Below are 21,009 nucleotides of genomic sequence, written 5' to 3'. Positions count from 1 at the left end.
GTGTTTGTGTTAATTGCCTAATTATCTTCACCTGTGTCCTTAATTAGTTTGTCTATTTATACCCCTGAGTTCAGTCCTCTTGTCACGGAGTCTTTGTGCTGTTATGTTTATCTCCAGTTTCCTTTGTACTGTGTTTTTTGATCTTCTTAGCTTTTGAATTTTTGCACTTTGCTTTTCTTTTGGATTATACTCTTTGGTTTTTTTTTGTCTTTTGTTTTGCCCTGTATATAGTGTATATAGTTTAAATAAACCTTTTGATTCTTTTTCTACTTCCGCCTCACGCCTCTGCATTTGAGTCATCCCCCTGGTGGCCTAGTGGGGGTTTGCTGGATTATCACACCAACGAACCAGGTTCGAATCCCAGCAAAACCCTAACAACAGCATTACTCTAGTAATAACAATTCACTGTAGTGCAGAGTTTGATTCTTTCCATAAAGGATGGCATCATGGTAGCTAACATGCTAAATAAATGGCTGTACTATCGACATACCTTCAGTTGATCTTGCTGTAGGCCTAAGGTGAAACGTTTTCAAATAGATGCATGCTGAATTGCTGTGCCATTAGACTTTTCGTTTAGTGTACAGGGGAAAAAAAAAACCTCTGCAAAAACGTAAACATCCAGTTGTCCTCTCATTTCCAATGAGCTCTCTAACCATAGCTATTACAGGACGTGACATCATACACACGCGAGGCAGTCTTAAAGGCATACCGCATATTTTGTAGATTAATAATTTCAGTCCACTGCTACAATAATATGCCGTTGTGTACGTTAACTCATGAGTTATATGGCAATGTATTGAATTTGCAAAGTGTTGCTGTAGCAGCTTTGTCAGTTACAAAAACAAAAACTGGTTGAACCAGTTTCCAAAAGCCAGAATGCACACACAATGGCTTTAATAGCCCAGCCATTTCATGTGCCTCTGAATGGCTGTCATTAGCAAGTAGGCTAAGCTTAATTGCTCTTGGTCTAGTTTTTTGTGTGAATTTAAAACTCAGTTTGGAATACTTATTGAGACATCTACATTTTATTTTTTATTGTCGTCTACTTGACTTAATACAACTTGCGACATATATACTTATTTTATTGTAGCGTACTTTACTCTTTCTATTTCAGCTTTGGTTCAATTAATGTGCTATAAAAACAATGAATGGAGAAACAATGAATGAAGGCTGCACCACAGACCTAAAATGAACTAGACTGGCAGCACCTGTTCTAAACACTAGGTGGAAACTGGATGCCATTTTACCCCAGACTAACTCAGCTGTGAGTTGTTTAACAGTATTTTATTTATTTTTGGAGGGATTTTCACATTGCATGCTGATTTTTTTATAGGCTACACAGCAATAACAGTTTGCTGTGCGAAGTCTGGAGTAAAGTCTGGGGTAGCCAAAAACGGCGGCCGCAGATTCCGGTACCACGTGACCGACTGCCAGTATAGTTTACTTTAGGTCTGTGGGCTGCACTAATACAGTGATATGCTCAGTTTTTCATAGCGAAGAGAAACAAGGAGAGAACATACCAAGTCATTAGGGGAAAAAACTGTGTTGTACTGCAGGATAAAAAATGAAATATTGTTTTTTAAGGCCACAAATACAATGGGTCCACAAAACTCAGCATCAATAAATGTTGTCTTTAAACCAGTTTGCAAAAGATAAAATGCAATGGCCAGCTAATCAGCCATTTAATGTGTGGAATCTGAATAGCAGTAGCCTAACAATGGCTGTCATTATCAAGTAATTAGGCTCTTGGCCTACTTATGTGTCTGCATTTCACTGAATTTAAAACAACTTAAAACAACTTGAGACATCTGTACTTATTTTACTGTAGCCTACTTTACTCTTTCTGTTTCAGCTTTGGTTCAATTAATGTGCTATAAAAACAATGAATGGAGAAACAATGAATGAAGGCTGCACTAATACAGTGATATGCACACAGTTTTTCATAGCCAAGAGAAAAAGGAGAGAACATACCAAATCATTAGGGGAAGAAAACTGTTGTACTGCAGGATATAATTTGAAATATTGTTTTTTAAGGCCACAAATGCAAGGGGTCCACCAAATCCAGCACCAATAATGTTGTCTTTAAACAAGTTTGCAAAAGATAAAATGCAATGGCCAGCTAATCAGCCATTTAATATGTGGAATCTTAATAGCGGCCTACCAATGCCTTGCATTATCAGGTAATTAGGCTCTTGCCTACCACACACACAATGAATGGGGAACCCCGTTTGGAATGCAACTTGCAATATAATTCACTTTGTATGGTACTCTTTGCACTCTTTGTAAGTTAGACCTACTTTTGTGTATGTCTCCATTTCACTGAATTTAAAACAAATATCATACCTTTTTGTATTTTACTCTATTTGCACTTTGGTCCAGTTTAGCCCTACCATAAAAATGAACAGGAGAAATTAATGAATAATGTCACACTAGGCTGGCCTAGTGTAAAATATCAAGGAAACAAAAACTGTCAGCACTGGTTCTCAGAACAACCAAAAAACAGCCAAGCATAACGTTGTGTGGTGGTAGCAGTGCAACTGCTGGCTAACGTTTCATATGAGTGGTTCCCTAAAAGTTCAAGGAACGTTAGCCTTTGTTTGGTTTTTGCTGTAACCAAAGGGAACGTTCTTTAAATGGTAGTTTTTGGTTTGGTTATAACCTAACCTTTAGAGAACCAAATTCTAACATTCCCTTTACGTCCTCTGTTACTAGGGAAGGTCCTGGGTTTGAGCCCAGCGACCGATGAGGGCCTTTCTGTGTGGGGTTTGCATGCTCTCCCTGTGTCTGCGTGGGTTTCCTCTGGGTGCTCCGGTTTCCCCCACAGTCCAAAAGCATGCAGGTTAGGCTAATTGGTGGCTCCAAATTGACCGTAGGTGTGAATGGTTGTCTGTGTCTATGTGTCAGCCCTGCGATGACCTGGCGACTTGTCCAGGGTGTACCCCGCCTCTTGCCCATAGTCTAGCTTGCCTGCGACCCTGTCAACAGATAATGAATGAATGTGACCTCATCGACTGGATTTAGCAACTACTAATGCCTTTAGCGATGACAGTATGAAAGTCTTTAGCAACTATTAATGCCTCTATCGAGGACGCACATTGCAAAGATGCTCTTAGCAAAGTTGCTCTTAAGACCTCTCCTTATAAGTGAGTTCAGACAAACCATGTACAGAGACAACAGTTGTTGCTTATGTGCATCTTTAAACTCGCTCTTTCGCCCTAATGTGCAATGTTATCGGGAAACCCATCCCAGATGTGGAAAGAGGGGGGAAAGCAGAAAGCAGGGGGAAGGTACAGGGAGGCAAGGGTGGTGAAGGAGTTATGAATAGCCATGATCTTTACTTCAAAGAAGACCACAACGTCCTCTGCAGTGATAAAGGACTGAGGTACAGCTGATGGGAGAGCTGAGGAGGGAAGAGAAAACTTAGAACAGTTGACAAGGGTTAGCGATAGAGCTAGGAATTTTGGAATGATAAAATTTGATCTTAGTTGATGTGAGTGAAAGTGTGAATTCTGCCAGGAAGGACTGGTAGTGAGACAGGTTGGCTGGGGCCCTGGATATTCTCTGCTGCTCACAGGCTGCTTCTGCTGGAGCTCAGGGTTTTGGACATCCAGGGCCTAGCAGGAGAAGATCTTGGTGTCCTGGAAACAAGGGGAGATAATGTGTTAAGTGATGAGGAATATTTACTATAAGTAAATGGAAAAATAAATGTTTAGTATTTATTTATTTTGCCTCATAATGTGAATGAATCTGTGCAGTTTGCAAAACAGGCAAAGCTTTATGTTAATGAATCTGTGCAGTTTACAAAACAAGCAGTGCTTTATTGTGTTGGTCACAGTTTGGCACTGTTTATGTTGAAAACTGATTTAAATGTTTAAACACAAGTATCTTGGCTAAACTTTGACATAGCATTCTAGCCTACCAGTATTAAATCAGTCAGTAGGTTTTTTTTTTCCGGTCTGGAGTACCCCAACCAAAACATAAATCGTTCTTTTACTCAAAAACCAATTATTATTATTATTGCATGCACAGTAATCAGAATCAGAAATACTTCAGTAATTCCAAGGGGAAATTGAGTACATCTGCAGCTGCTCACACTCAAGTCGAGAAAAGAAATTAGTTTTAAACAGAGATGCAAAATGTATGAAATATGTAAAAATATATAAAAAATGTAAACTATATATTGCACATAAATAGCTGTGTGGAAGGAAAAATAGCCATGTGGATGGAATAAAGAAAATTATTGCACAGTTATTGTTACAATTATTGCACATAAGTAATAAATAATGACTGGTACATCTAAGTTATTACATTCGTATTGCACACTGAGTGAGATTTTGAATACTTATCTACCTAGAGGGTGGAGGCGGGGGGGGAAGAGCTGTATCCATCCTTAATGTTAGCAGACAGCAATTCCAAGGTCTTCTCCTCTCTGGTGGGACAGTTCACATACACAGTGGAGTTGGACAGTGTTTTGTCCATATTGATGTGGTTAAAGTCACCCGAAATTACAATGAGGGCATTCGGGTGTTGAGTTTGGAGTCCAGCTATGGTGGTATGAATGACATCACATGTTGACGTTGGGTTGGCTGAGGGTGAGACATAGACAGCCATGACGATAGTATGAGACATTTCCCTGGGTAAATAATATAGATGGAGTCCTACAGCTTATAGTTCAATGTCTGGGCAACAAATCAGTCCCTTGTTTGTAATGTGACCAGGATTGCACCATCTCTTATTAACAAGAACAGCAAGACCCCCTCCTTTCCGCTTACCACCTTTGGTGCTGTCTCTGTTTGCCTCCACAGTCTGAAAGCCCTTGATGGAAATGTTGTGGTCAGAGATATCCTGTTGTAACCATGATTCTGTAAAACACGATGCTACACTCCTTGAACTCCCTTTCACTCTTGACTAGTACTATTAGCTCCTCCGTTTTGTTAGCCAGCGACCGCACATTGCCCATGATTAAAGCGGGGAGAGATGGCTTGTATCACCTTTTCTCCCTTCATGCCTCATCCTTTTGCTGTCTCATCCTCCTTCCTTTACTGCGTCATTCCCAAAACGTTCTCCTTAGGGATTTAGTGAGTACAGTCTGATGCTATGCCATGGAGTGGCCGTTGCATCATCAGCTGATCCCAACTATAAACAATGGAGCCACCACGTTGCTGTCCCATAGCAGTATGTCATTCTGATGAACGTTGTCCAAACACCAGAAAAGTGATCAAAACTCCTCTAAACCACGTTTTAGAAGGTCACAACTTAGAAAAACCTACGTAGTTACTTTTGTACACCCAAAAGAACAAAAGACAAGCAGTATTAACAAAGAGTGCGAAAAGAGCGGTGCAACTGCAGCAAGCAACTGTCTCAGTTGACAATTGTGCATCTGTCTGCAAGTGAAACTTATTAACCTAAATTGCAAAAAAAGGAATGTAAATCTTGTGATGATTACTCGGAATAGGAGGTCATATCTGATGCAGCAACAGATGATTAAATAAATAAATAAAACTAGGAATATGGACTAGAATAGCATGAAAGCGGCATAACATTTAATGCATCATGCTTAAGACACACACATTTTAAGACAAACACAAGACAAAGACAACAGAAACTGAGGTTTAAATAAACCGAATGGTCAGTGTGCAAACTGTAAGCAGGTGCGCACAATTATTTGTCTTTGAATAGGGTGCTTGGGAATTTGTAGTTTGTAGCCAGCTGAGTAGGTGCACTCTGGGAAGCCCCACCCAGAAGTTTCATCCGGCCACAGATCGCAGTGCATGGCAACCAGAGCAAGGGAGGGCTCATGACAACAGCAAAGTTGGAAGACTGCCTCAAACACAACATAATTAGTAATAAATACATTCCACATTTAGTTTTTTTTTTAATTTTGTTTATTACCATAAATTGTAAAAACAAAACAATATAGTTCATACTTCTGAAAATAGGAATTTTACCAGACTGATGAGCTGCTAAAACTTGCTTTTTTATACGTTTCAGTATTATTTCACAATCAGCTTCAACCATGAAAATCAGAAAGCTCTTGAGCTTCGGACTGAAGATGTGAAGGACTGCGATGAATGGGTAGCAGCAATAACACATGCCAGGTAGGCTGATTCCACTATCATAACATTTGAACTCTGCTCCTGGTAAACTGTATAGTTTAGTTTTGATCAGACAGAATCAAGGTTTAACATTCAGATTCTCCTGAGGATGACGATACCTGGGTCAAGTGTGCTGGTTTATGTTTGGAACATAATTCTGAAAGGTCACAGGTCTCTAGGCACAGTACAATCTTTAAGGTAGATTACCACTCACATGTGATTGTTTAACTCTCAAATATGTGGATGAGTAAGTGCTAAAAAGCATTTAAAGTCTTGTAGTAGACTCTGTTTCTAAATTTTGTTTTTGGCTGGTTCATGCTGTTACTTTTTCAATGTAGTAGATTCATACATTCAAACAGACTTGACATTTGTATTTAATTGTGCACAGAACTGCAAATGCACATTTTGCAATTGAATTAAAAATATCAAATCATGCACATTCAAAAGGAGATGTAGTTGTAAATATATCTGAAGTCACATTTAATAATTAGAATTATTTTAATTTGAACAAAGTCCAGAATGGTGTCATAAAGATCTGTAATAAAAAAAATCTATGTATATCGCTGTAGACCATCATGTTTTATTAGCTTGGCAAAATTTTAATGAAGTCTTTAAGCATGACTTGGTGATCTCCAGCTTCATTATGCACTAAACAAAGTACAGCATTGTCTTAAGGACAAAATTATTTTAGATTTAGTGGATGCATCATATACAGTTAGCTTCAGTGTTTAAGGCCCTGTCCACACGGCAACGGATTCAGGTGAATCTGATAAAATTGTTTATCGTTTCGGCCTGGCGTCCACATGGCACCGGCGTTTTGGGTGCCCCACAACGATATTTTTTGAGAACGGGTTCCAGAGTGGAAAAATCTGGCAACGGCGCCGTTGCGAAGTCGTCTGGATGAGTAGAATGGATTTGTTTACGATGACGTCACAACCACATGACTAGAACAAGCAGCACTCTCGCTGTTTTGTATGAACCACTGCATTGCATTCACTTTTGTATACAGCTTTTCTTTTAAATAAACAAGTAACTGAACCATTTCTTGAATTTCTTTTTTTTATTGGATAAGACTGCTTTTCAAAATGTTCACACACAATATAAAAAGTTATATAAATTATATAAAAATGCTTTTCAAAATGTTCTCACACAATAAAAAAATTAAGTTATATAAAACTATGCACACTAATAAAACTAATTTGTACACACAGAAGGCACGATTTCCTCGCGTAGTCGCAGCCATCTTCTTGTTGTGTGTTTGTTCCTGACAGTGCTTCACACCAGGTAGAAGAAGGGGTTTATGCGCATGCGTTTACTTCTTCTATTGTTCTGGTGTCTCCGATGGGACCGTCTTACAGCGCCCCTAGAGGTGTGGCATGTGTATTGCATCGTTTTCAGCAAGCGTTGCGTTGCCATATGTACCTGATATTTTACTGATCCGTTGCCCATGTGGACGCGATATTTTTTTAAAATAAAATCTCGTTGCCGTTGTCGTGTGGATGTAGCCTAAGTGTTGTTTTTAGTGCCTGGCTTATTTCAGTTTTGTTGATACATTCACCACTGTCAGCTCAGCAATGCACAAATCACAATTCAGATAATGCACTTTGGGTGACCATGCTTAATCATGGCTTAATATTTCATGAAAATAATAGGAAATAGCTATGTACCTTCAGTTTCTGAGATGTGTGTGATGTGAACTATTTTATTTTAGATGTATTTTTTTTTTTACATTCTTCAAGCAAAATCTGTGGTATTTTCTGATAAACATACAACCCCAATTCCAAAAAAGTTGGGACATTGTGCAAACTATAAATAAAAACAGAATGTGATAATTTGCAAATCATGGAAACCCTATATTTCACTGAAAATAGTACAAATACAACATATCAAATGTTGAAACTGAGAAATTTTATTGTTTTTTGAAAAATACATGCTCATTTTGAATTTGATGTCAGCAACACGTTTCAAAAAAGTTGGAACAGGGACATGTTTACCACTGTGTTGCATCACTGCTACTTTTAACAACACTCTGTAAACATTTGGGAACTGAGGAGACCAGTTGCTGTAGCTTTGAAAGAGAAATGTTGTCCCATTCTTGCCTGATATGCAAATTTAGTTGCTCAACAGTTCAGGGTCTCCATTGTCATATTTTGTACTTCATAATGTGCCAATATTTTAAATGGAAGACAGATCTGGACTGCACACAGGCCAGTTTAGCACCCACACTCCTGTACTAGAGAGCTATGCAGTTTTAAAGGGATCCTCCAGCGGATTTACTCAAACTTATGTGAAGTAAAATTATTCATAGATTTCAACAGTCAAACATTCATTTTCGGAGCCCAAATAATGCTCTAGAAAAATGAATTTTTATTAAAATACCAGATGAGCCTCCTGTGGAAGTGACATATTCGATGACATGGTGTAGTGGAAGCGGAGAGCAACTCGGCTGTTTATATCCTCTGCTTACAACGTGGTCTTGCTAGTTTTACAAGTATTTTTACCGAATTTATAAGATTTTAAACAAGTCAAGTATGCCTCATTGCACAACATATAAATGCCAAAATGATGCCAAAAAGGACGAGAAGATATCTCCACTTACCACAGATTTTTGGATCCTGAACCATTTTTCTGTTGGTTGACCGTAGCTATAGCCCATGTAGCTGTCTAGTAGTAAACAAATGCCCCATGACCGATGCCAAGTGATGCACATATATTTCTGACCGATGCACGTGCATTGGTTGCATTGGTTTGGATCCGTCCCTGTTATATTATCAGTGTCTTACCTGGTGAGTTGTAATCAGTATTCCGATGTGTTGTAGGCTCTTCAGAGTATACTGGAAGAAAATACGGGTAACAAAGAAAACACCGACATTAAAGAACAATCACCGATGGATCAAGAGATGGAGCATTCAATTGAGCTTCAGGTACAGTTGACTATACTGCAGATAAGAGAATTACTCAGAACATTTTGCATGAAACTCACTCATTTAAAATTTCCGAAGTTTTATTTCATGATAGTTTCAGTTTCATTTTCATTTATGTGCTAGGAACATTAATTGACTGGAAGGAGGGATATTGCTGTGCAAACAGATGAACAAGTCAATGTTGAAATCCAGACAGAGCGAGTTATCTTTGAAGACAAGATTATCCAATGTTCTTTGTTGGGAGATGAAAGTGTCTCAGATGATTCGTTCAAACTCTACTAGCAAAAACACGATGTAAGCAGAGGATATAAACAGTCATGTTGCTCTAAGCTTCCACTATACCACGTCATCACATACATCACTTCCGCAGGAGGCCCATCTAGTATTTTAATAAAAATTAATTTTTCTAGAACATTATTTGGTCCCCAAAATGGATGTTTGACTGTTGAAATCTACGAATACTTTTACCTAACACAAGTTAAAAAGTAAATCCACTGGAGAATGCCTTTAATATGTGCAGAAAGCAGTTTGGCATTGTCTTGCTGAAAGAAAGAAGGCTTTCCCTGAAATAGATTTTGTCTGGATGGGAGCATATTGCTCTGAAACGTGTATATCTCATCTCATCTCATTATCTCTAGCCGCTTTATCCTTCTACAGGGTCGCAGGCAAGCTGGAGCCTATCCCAGCTGACTACGGGCGAAAGGCGGGGTATACCCTGGACAAGTCGCCAGGTCATCACAGGGCTGACACATAGACACAGACAACCATTCACACTCACATTCACACCTACGGTCAATTTAGAGTCACCAGTTAACCTAACCTGCATGTCTTTGGACTGTGGGGGAAACCGGAGCACCCGGAGGAAACCCACGCGGACACGGGGAGAACATGCAAACTCCACACAGAAAGGCCCTCGCTGGCCCCGGGGCTCAAACCCAGGACCCTCTTGCTGTGAGGCGACAGCGCTAACCACTACACCACCGTGCCGCCTGAAACGTGTATATATCATTCAGAATTAATGATGCCTTCCTGGGTTTACAAGCTACCCGTGTTATGTGCAGGAATGCACCCTCATACTGTCACAGATGCTGGCTTTTGAACTGTGCACTGATAATGAACCGGATGGTCCCTGTCCTCTTTAGCCTGGAGGACGTGGTGTCCATGATTTCTAAAAAGAATTTCAAATTTTAATTCATTAGACCTTGGGCCTCAGGACAATTTTCCACTTTGCCACAGTCCATCGTCAAAAAGTTTGGGCCCAGAGAAGGTGGATATTGTTTATATACAGTGGTGCTTGAAAGTTTTTGAACCTTTTAGAATTTTCTATATTTCTGCATAAATATGACCTAAAACAACATCAAATTTTCACACAAATCCTAAAAGTAGATAAAGAGAACCCAGTTAAACAAATGAGACAAAAATATTATACTTGGTCATTTGTTTCTTGAGGAAAATGATCCAATATTACATATCTGTGAGTGGCAAAAGTATGTGAACCTTTGCTTTCAGTATCTGGTGTGACCCCCTTATGCAGCAATAACTGCAACTAAACGTTTCCAGTAACTGTTGATCAGTCCTGCACACTGGCTTGGAGGAATTCCAAAATGCAGAACAGCTTCAACTCTGGGATGTTGGTGGGTTTCCTTAGGGCTGGGCGATATGAGAAAAAATTATATCACGATATATTTTTTCAAAATTTTCGATAACGATATATATCACGATGTAAATCAAATCACCATTTTTGTATTTTCTTTAATTTTCTGCTCAAAATATGAACATTACAAATTAGTAGTTCCTTCCTAATTAACAAAAATAGCTTAACAAGCCTTCAAGTTTCACAGAACCAAAACAAACTGGATGCACATTCTTTTGTTCTTTTTGTTCAAATGAATAAATTGAAACTGAAAAATAAAAACTATATACCATTGTTAATCATTTGTGCAAATTCTAGCAGCTTTCAAATAAACATAAGACATATTGACGTGTAAACCTTATGCTGCAAGAAGAAAAAAAGTGCAATCCTGTACGTCAGTGTGTTTAAGGTTTTGTGTAACACTTTGTTGTATGTCCGATTTTAAATATCCAAAATACCTCCACACAACCGAAGATCTCTGGCCCTTCTTTTCAACGATGTCCTCCAGGGCAGTGCTCTGACTTTCCTGTTCAGAACTCCGGTCAGTCGGCTTCTCGCTCATTTTTATAATTGCTTTGTTTCACGCTTTGTTGGAGAAATGCCGCGCTCCTGCAAACTTCACCACAGCCATGCTGTGCGTTGCTGCTACACGTGTGTGTGTTTGTGTGTGCATGCAACCTAACTTGACGTGGCTCTCTTCCAACTGATTGGTTACGTGCGGGACTGTTTAGTTATGATTGGCTATTCGCGTGTCTGTCAAAACTTCGGATGAAGTAATTTTATTGAAGGCGTAGGCTTATCGTAGGCATATCGTACGTGTCTAATTTCTAATCGTAGAGATTTTATATCGTGAATAACATCGTAATCGTAAAATCGCCCAGCCCTAGGTTTCCTCACATGAACTGCTCGCTTCAGGTCCTTCCACAACATTTCGATTGGATTAAGGTCAGGACTTTGACTTGGCCATTCCAAAACATTTAACTTTATTTTTCTTTAATCATTCTTTGGTAGTACGACTTGGGTGCTTAGGGCCGTTGTCTTGCTGCATGACCCACCTTCTCTTGAGATTCAGTTAATGGACGGATGTCCTGACATTTTCCTTTAGAATTCACTGGTATAATTCAGAATTCATTGTTTCATCAATGATGGCAAGCCGTCCTGGCCCAGATGCAGCAAAATAGGCCCAAACCATGATACTACCACCACCATGTTTCACAGATGGAATAAGGTTCTTATGCTGGAATGCAGTGTTTTCCTTTCTTCAAACATAATGCTTCTCGGCTTCTGGTGGCGCGCTACACGGCATGGCAGCATAGTCATTGAGCTCCGGGCATCAGTCTTAAATTCAGTTTTCATAACTCATTAATACTACACACAAACGAACAAATTGCATCTCTCTTTGATGATGAATGGGGACAAAGTCAAGAAAGGATGGTATGAACTATGCAGTAACTTTGAAAGAGAATCCGAGACGGAGGCTGAAGCTAGCGAAACTCCAAAACAAGATGGAGGCTGCAGAGAGACCAAAACTTTGGATTCAATACGCATGGTGGTGAGTGAAGTTATGACTACGGGAATGGCAGCACTCCAGGCCGAATTGAAAAAAGGCCTCTCAGACTTCCGCACGTGCTTCAGGGAAGATATTAAAAAACAAATGGATTAATTTATATCAGTAGTAAACCGGAAAATACAAGATGTGACAGGCCAAATTGAGGGGGCAGTGGAACGCGTAGGCCTGATGGAGGAAAACATGCTCGACATGGAAAGATGGGACATCGGAGTCAAAGATACTCTCACCCAGCTGCTTACTACTCAGCGGGCGCTACAGGAAAAAGTGACCGATCTGGAGGGGCGCTCCAGGCGCAATAATATCAGGATCTGTGGCATCCCCGAGGACGCCAAGGGCACGTCAGCAGCGACTTTTTTTATTGAAAACTTCAAGACAGAGCTGGGGAGCGAACTTGGCCGTGGACTGGGGATTGAGCACGCACACCGCGCCATGGCACCGAAACCACCACCGAGTGCCCCACCACGCTCTATGGTGGTTTGTTTCCTCCAGTTCTCTGTCAAAGAAAAGATGCTTCACGCCACCTGGAAAAAAAGAGCTCCGTGTCCAAAACAAACGGGTGTATTTTGATCATGATTATGCAACTGAGGTGCAGAACAAAAGGAAGGAATATACCCATCAAGAAAATACTACAAGATAATGGCGTACGTTTCCAGACCCCACTAACAAGAATGCGTGCTTTTTTTTTTTAAACGGGCCCTGTAACGTACAACAGCGCTACACAAGCAGCAGAAGACCTGCGGAGGAGAGGATATACGGTGGGCGAGATCCCTGGCGGCAGGACCAAGAGCAAAGACATCTCGGAAGAGACACTGGCTGAGCTTCTACCCTGGAAGATAATGGAGGTCGGACCCGGTGGAGAAAAGCACGGGTTCCAGGAGCAGATTAGGGAGAAGTTGAAAGAGTACCGCAGAACGGAACCAGGAGCCACAGCAAGGGATGAGTGAGACATTTAATCATAATTTCCCCATTATCTCATTATAATGATGTTTAGTTAAAACATAGGCTGATGCCCACGGGCAAAAGACAGAGCCACCAAACTTTCTTTTTTTCCCACTACTGAGGGCCCCACTTTGTGGCCAGCCCCCTCACTGTCTAAAGTGACATTACAGCTTTTCTGATGAAAGTTCAGTTCACTGTTCTACAAAGTTTTGTTCTATACTGTACTGTTTGTTACCAATGGTCCGGGGTGATACAAGAATGTCTCAAATGTAAGACTGACGCATTATCAACACTATAATATACTGTCTCTGAATGTGAATGGGCTGAATAACCTGGTCAAAAGAAGCAAAATGATAGCTAAAATAAAAAGAGAAAAGATAAATGTGGCATTTTGGCAGGAGACGCACCTTTCAGGTGCCGAACATAAACTTAAAAAGATGGGGTTTAGAAACACCTTCTCATCATATAAGAAAGGAAAAAGAAGGGGAGTAGCTATATTGATTTCAAATGCTGTAAAATTCGAATTAATATCCCAAATTAATGATGGAGAAGGTAGATTTGTTTTGGTAAAAGGAAAGATAGACCAGAAAGAAGTAACATTTGTTTAATGTCTATGCTCCCACTGGGAGCAATATAACATTTTTTCAAAAGGATATTTGAACTAATTACATCACAAACGTATGGGACTCTCATTTGTGCAGGAGATTTTAATATACTTCTGAACCCTTCTTTAATTACAACTAATAGAATAAGAAGAAGGAATTTGATTGAAAAACGCATAAACAATGTACTGAAAGACTTGGGACTTAATGATGTATGGCGGGCTCTGAATGGTTCAACTCCAGGTTATACTTTTATTCGGCTAGACATACAGCCCATTCAAGGATTGACTATTTTTTCATGTATAACAAAGATCTACATAGGCTGAAATATTGTAGAATATGTCAGAGGGATCTTTCAGACCACTCAGGGATTTTTCTAACTTTACATTTAGATGGTAGACAGCGAAAAACTTTGTGGCGTCTTAATACTGGTTTGCTAAATTACCATACCTTTAGAAATTCAATGGAGAAGGACTTGACATTATACATGCATGATAATAATAATGAAGTAAACCCCTGTATATTATGGGATGCAGCTAAAGCTGTTCTTAGGGGGAAGATTATAGCCAGGACAGCTGCACTAAAGATGAAAACCCAAAAATTAATTGGTTTACAGGAAAAACTGAGAGACCTGGAACAAATACACATAACAAATAAAGAACCCTCGATTATACAACAAATCAGACATCGTCTCGTCTCGTCTTCTTCCGCTTTATCCGGGACCGGGTCGCGGAGGCAGCAGTCTAAGCAGGGAAGCCCAAACTTCCCTTTCCCCAGACACCTCGGCCAGCTCCTCGGGAAGAACACCGAGGCGTTCCCAGGCCAGCCGAGAGACATAGTCCCTCCAGCGTGTCCTGGGTCTTCCCCGGGGCCTCCTCCCGGGGGGACATGCCTGGAACACCTCCCCAGGGAGGCGTCCAGGAGGCATCCGAAAAAGATGCCCGAGCCACCTCAGCTGATTCCTCTCGATGTGGAGCAGCAGCGGCTCTACTCCGAGCTCCTCCCGAGTGACTGTGCTTCTCACCCTATCTCTAAGGGAGCGCCCAGCCACCCTGCGAAGGAAACTCATTTCGGCCGCTTGTATCCGCGATCTTGTCCTTTCGGTCATTACCCAAAGCTCATGACCATAGGTGAGAGTCGGAACGTAGATCGACCGGTAAATTGAGAGCTTCGCCTTTTGGCTCAGCTCCTTCTTCACCACAACGGACCGGTAAAGCGACCGCATCACTGCGGAGGCTGCACCGATCCGCCTGTCGATCTCACGCTCCATCCTTCCCTCACTCGTGAACAAGATCCCGAGATACTTAAACTCCTCCACTTGAGGCAGAACTTCTCCACCAACCTGGAGAGGGCAAGCCACCCTTTTCCGGTCGAGAACCATGGCCTCGGACTTGGAGGTGCTGATTCTCATCCCAGCCGCTTCACACTCGACTGCAAACCGCCCCAGTGCATGCTGAAGGTCCTGGTTTGAAGAAGCCAACAGGACAACATCATCCGCAAAAAGCAGAGATGAAATCCTGTGGTTCCCAAACAGGATTCCTTCTGGCCCCTGGCTGCGCCTAGAAATTCTGTCCATAAAAATTATGAACAGAACCGGTGACAAAGGGCAGCCCTGCCGGAGTCCAACATGCACTGGGAACAGGTCTGACTTACTGCCGGCAATGCGAACCAGACTCCTGCTCCGTTCGTACAGGGACCGGACAGCCCTTAGCAAAGAGCCCCGAACCCCATACTCCCGAAGCACCCCCCACAGAATACTACGGGGGACACGGTCGAATGCCTTCTCCAGATCCACAAAGCACATGTGGACTGGTTGGGCAAACTCCCATGAACCCTCGAGCACCCTATGAAGGGTATAGAGCTGGTCCAGTGTTCCGCGACCAGGACGAAAACCGCATTGTTCCTCCTGGATCCGAGGTTCGACTATTGGTCGAATTCTCCTCTCCAGTACCCTGGAGTAAACCTTCCCTGGGAGGCTGAGAAGTGTGATTCCCCTATAATTGGGGCACACTCTCCGGTCCCCTTTCTTAAAAAGAGGGACCACCACCCCAGTCTGCCACTCCAGAGGCACTGTCCCTGACCGCCACGCGATGTTGCAGAGGCGTGTCAACCAAGACAGCCCCACAACATCCAGAGACTTGAGATACTCAGGGCGGATCTCATCCACCCCCGGTGCCTTGCCACCGAGGAGCTTGCAAACCACCTCAGTGACTTCGGCTTGGGTAATGGACGAGTCCACCTCTGAGTCATCAGCCTCAGTCTCCTCAGTGGAAGACATGACGGTGGGATTGAGGAGATCCTCAAAGTATTCCTTCCACCGCCCGACAATGTCCCCAGTCGAGGTCAACAGCTCCCCACCCGCACTGTAAACAGTGTTGGCAGAGTACTGCTTCCCCCTCCTGAGGCGCCGGACGGTTTGCCAGAATTTCTTCGTGGCCGACCGATAGTCCTTCTCCATGGCCTCCCCGAACTCCTCCCAGTTCCGAGTTTTTGCCTCCGCAACTGCCCGAGCTGCAGCACGCCTGGCCTGCCGATACCCGTCAGCTGCCTCGGGAGTCCTGGAGGTTAACATGGCCCGATAGGACTCCTTCTTCAGCTTGACGGCATCCCTTACTTCTGGTGTCCACCACCGGGTTCGGGGATTGCCGCCACGACAGGCACCGGAGACCTTGCGGCCACAGCTCTGAACAGCTGCGTCCACAATGGAGGTAGAGAACATGGTCCACTCAGACTCAATGTCCCCCGCCTCCCTCGGAAGCTGGGAAAAGCTCTCCCGGAGGTGGGAGTTGAAGACCTCCCCGACAGAGTGCTCGGCCAGACGTTCCCAGCAGACCCTCACCATACGTTTGGGCCTGCCAGGTCTGTCCAGCTTCCTCCTCCGCCAGCGGATCCAACTCACCACCAGGTGGTGATCAGTTGACAGCTCAGCCCCTCTCTTCACCCGAGTGTCCAAGACATAGGGCCGGAGATCAGATGAAACGACTACAAAGTCGATCATCGACCTCCGACCTAAGGTGTCCTGGTGCCACGTGCACTTATGGACACCCCTATGCTCGAACATGGTGTTCGTTATGGACAAACCGTGACTAGCACAGAAGTCCAGTAACAAAACACCACTCGGGTTCAGATCGGGGAGGCCGTTCCTCCCAACCACGCCCCTCCAGGTGTCACTGTCATCTCCCACGTGAGCATTGAAGTCCCCCAGTAACACAATGGAGTCCCCAGTCTGAGCACTCCTCAGTACCTCTCCCAGGGACTCCAAGAAGGCCGGATACTCTATACTGCTATTTGGGCCATAGGCACAAACAACAGCAAGAGCCCTCTCCCCAATCCGAAGGCGCAGCGAGGCGACCCTCTCGTTCACTGGGGTAAACTCCAACACATGGCGGCTGAGCTGGGGAGCTATAAGCAAGCCCACACCAGCCCGCCGCCGCTCACCACGGGCGACTCCAGAGAAGTGGAGAGTCCAGCCCCTCTCGAGGAGCTGGGTTCCAGAGCCCAAGCTGTGCGTGGAGGTGAGCCCGACTATCTCTAGCCGGTACCTCTCAACCTCCCGCACAAGCTCAGGCTCTTTCCCCCCCAGCGAAGTGACATTCCATGTCCCAACAGCCAGCCGCTGTGTCCGGGGATCAGGTCGTCGAGGCCCCTGCCTTCGACTGCCACCCAATCCACATTGCACCAGTCCCCTACTGCTACCTCTGTGGGTGGTGAACCCACAGGAGGTCGGGCCCACGTCAGCTCTTCGGGCTGAGCCCGGCCGGGCCCCATGGGCAAAGGCCCGGCCACCAAGCGCTCGCATACGAGCCCCAACCCCGGGCCTGGCTCCAGGGTGGGGCCCCGGCTGCGTCATCCCGGGCGACGTCACGGTCCTCGGATTTCTCTCCATAGGGGTTTTGGTGAACTGCTCTTAGTCTGGCCTGTCACCTAGGACCTGTCTGCCTTGGGAAACCCTGACAGGGGCATAATGCCCCCGACAACATAGCTCCTAGGATCATTCAAGCACACAAACCCCTCCACCACAATAAGGTGGCAGTTCAAGGAGGGGCAAATCAGACATACTAAACCGGAAATAGATAAAATACTAGGTGAGGAGGTGGAGAAAAATAAGATTCATGAAACAAAGATATTATGAGGCTGGCCCTAGGGCTGCAAAATTGTTGGCTTGGAGGCTCAAAAAACAGGCAGAAAACACCATCCACAAGATTAGAGACTCTACTACAAATAAAATTACTAACAATTTGGAAGGCATACAAAAAGCATTTGAAAGATATTATAAATCCTTATACTCTCAACCAGAACAGGTTAATAACCACGCAGCTGCTGAATTTCTGAGCTCCTTAGACCTTCCCACACTAGGTAAAGAAGCTAATGATAAACTTGTCTCACCAATAACAAAGGAGGAAATAAGTAAAGCTATCTCAAGTCTGAACACTAACAAATCACCCGGCACGGATGGCTTTCCTCCAGAATGGTACAAGTCAATGAAAGATCACCTGCTCCCTTATTTGGAGTCTAGTTTTAATTACATTCTAAAAGGAGGCTCCCTCCTGGAGAGAGGCCTTCATATCTGTGATCCCCAAAGAAGGCAGGGACAGAGTGGACTGTAAATGGTACAGACCTGTTAGTGTTTTAAATTCAGACTATAAATTGTATGCCACCATTTTAGCAAAAAGAATGGAACCTGTAATGCCCCTGTTAATAGACGAGGACCAAACGGGATTTATAAAGAATAGGCAGACACAGGACAACATAAGAAGAGCCTTACATACCATCGAACAGATTAACAAAGACCAAATTAGTGCTATCATTCTCAGTTTAGACTCAGAAAAAAAAAGCGTTTGATTCAGTTGGGTGGGAATTTCTGTATTTAGTTATGAAGAGATTTAATTTTAGTAAGGATTTTATACGCTGTATTCAGGCACTTTATGCCTCCCCCACTGCGAGAATTAAAGTTAATGGCAGTCTGTCTGATTCTATAACTTTACAACATGGTTGCAGGCAGGGCTGCCCTCTCAGCCCCAACTTATTTAATTTATTCATTGAACCTCTAGCCCAAGCAATACATCAGCAGACAGAATTAGAAGGTATTTCCATGGGAGAAGGGGAATATAAAATGAGTCTGTACGCAGACGATGTATTGATCACAATACAAAATCCTAATTTAGGCCTGCCTCTATTAATGAAAATGCTGAAAACATATGGGGAATATTCAGGATATGCTCTAAATATACATAAAACACAGGTTATGACATTTAATTACACACCTACAGAAGAACTCAACACAATGTATAGTTTTAATTGGAGCGCACCCTGTATTAAATATCTGGGAGTGAGTTTGCCTAAAGACATGACACAATTATTCAAATTTAACTATAACTGTATTAACAAAAAAATATATGAAGACCTTGATGGGTGGAGCCTGCTGCCTCTTGACTTCGGTAGCAGAATTAGATCAATAAAAATGAATATCCTTCCTAGGTTATTATATCTCTTTTTATCATTGCCAGTGGAAATCCCTCTGAAACAATTCAGAGAGTGGAATAAACATATTTCACGATTCATCTGGAATAAACAGAGATCAAGGGTTAAATTTCCCACCCTTCAGCTCCCGGAGGAGAGGGGTGGTAAGGCCCTCCCATCTTTAAGGGATTACTATTTAGCAGCCCGACTGAGACCCCTATGCTACGTTCACACTGCAAGGCTTAAGGCTCAATTCCGATTTTTTTGTGAAATCCGATTTTTTTGTGAGGTCGTTCACATTAACAAATATATGCGACTTGTATGTGATCCTCAGTATGAACGAAAAGCGACCTAAAAGTGTTCCGCATGCGCATTGCAGGATACGACGACGTCACACGCAGTGAGCATGGCCAGTGTTTACGGAAGTAAAACCGCCCGGTTGCGGTATGACCCATTCAATCTAGCTTGAATAGCTGCATCCCCCCAAATGGAAATCAGCTCCCTAACCTCTGCGTCCTTCCATTGAGAAGATTCAGAACCTTCACAGCCCGAAGCGTCCCTCGCATTGATGTCATATGCGCCATGTTGTTGTAACTTTTTTTGAGAGACCCGCCACCTACTTCAGCGCAGAATAGTGACATTTGTGGCTTGTTGATGACGTGCAAGTCGGATGAATGCGACCTGGCGGTTCAGACTGAAGTCGCATATGAAAAGAGCGGATAAGAATCGGAATTAGAACCACATATCCAAACGGCCTGGGTCGGATTTGAAAAAATCGGATCTGTGTCGTTCATATTGTCAATAAAAGATTGGATACAGGTCACATATGGGCGAAAAGATCGGATTTGAGTCACTTCAGCCTGCAGTGTGAACGTAGCCCTAGTATATTAGTGTAATTCTTCTTAGGAGGCTAAATGGAAAACCATGGAGTTATCATTAACAGATGTACCAATACAATCACTGCTTGGTTGTGTGGAAATGGAGGAAAAAAATATTACATACGGAGAGCCAATGGGTTAAGTGCTCATTGAAGGTATGGGTGGAGGTGGCTAAAAAATTTGAACTCCAAAAACAGATAAAACTACTTAAATGGCCAGCGTATGACCCCGAATTCACACCAGTATTACTAGATCATAGGTATAAACAATGGACCTATTATGGTGTTACTGCTGTATGCAAAATTGCTAAAAACTGGGAACTTAACAGCTTTAACAATTTATGTCAAACGTATGGACTAGGTGGGCATGACTTTTACAGGTACTTACAGTTCCGTGACTAGTTTTGTAAAAAACTGAAAGGTTGCAACACAGCAGAGCCACCAGCAATTATTCATATATTTATGGATGCATATAATTCTGGGAATATTAAAGGACTTATAAGCAAGCTATACCACAGCATCACCTAATTGAAGAAGGACTCTACAGACTATATGAAACAACGATGGGGAAAAAGAGCTGAACATTGTGATTACAGAGGACCTGTGGCTGAACGCCTGGAAAAAAGTCATCCTCCACCAACTCTTGGACTTGGAGAGACTTCTGTTGGAAAGGCTTAATTTGTTTTTTTATAACTCCCAAGCAGAAGTCCAAACAGACTGGTACACAACTGGCCTGCTGGAGAGAATGTGGAGAGGTCCTTGCTGATTATGCTCATATTTTTTGGTCCTGCCCCTCCATCCAGTTTTTCTGGAGGGAAGTGGCAAAATTATTTCAAAGGTTCTATGTTTTAATATGAATGTATCATTCACAACTCTCTACCTTGGGAATATGTCAGATGGGTTGAGTAG

The 21,009-nt window shown here is 42.8% G+C and overlaps 2 protein-coding genes across 8 annotated transcripts in view; one reads left to right on the top strand and one right to left on the bottom strand.

Annotated features, from left to right (window-relative positions):
- Positions 1–21,009, top strand: part of rasgrf1 (Ras protein specific guanine nucleotide releasing factor 1) — a 706,856-nt gene that overhangs the window by 115,933 nt on the left and 569,914 nt on the right. Inside the window, exon 2 of the mRNA XM_060924009.1 lies at positions 5,992–6,098. Within this exon, the coding sequence (XP_060779992.1) occupies positions 5,992–6,098 (107 nt within the window). The remainder of the gene's footprint in view (positions 1–5,991; positions 6,099–21,009) is intronic.
- The window catches only part of LOC132888072 (uncharacterized), a 54,336-nt gene that overhangs the window by 7,983 nt on the left and 25,344 nt on the right, over positions 1–21,009 (bottom strand). For 4 of the 7 annotated variants that reach the window (XM_060924015.1, XM_060924016.1, XM_060924017.1 and 1 more), the window contains 2 exons: positions 4,351–4,586; positions 3,339–3,638 (listed from right to left, as the gene is read on the bottom strand). The gene's annotated coding sequence lies outside the window, so the exon portion shown is untranslated. The remainder of the gene's footprint in view (positions 1–3,338; positions 3,639–4,350; positions 4,587–21,009) is intronic. The other 3 variants (XM_060924012.1, XM_060924011.1, XM_060924014.1) reach the window with 3 other exon arrangements.

Source organism: Neoarius graeffei, chromosome 6 (assembly GCF_027579695.1).
Source record: "Neoarius graeffei isolate fNeoGra1 chromosome 6, fNeoGra1.pri, whole genome shotgun sequence".
NCBI classification, from domain to species: Eukaryota; Metazoa; Chordata; class Actinopteri; order Siluriformes; family Ariidae; genus Neoarius; species Neoarius graeffei.
Note: the sequence above shows the minus strand (reverse complement) of the source record. Positions and strands in the feature narration are given on the sequence as shown.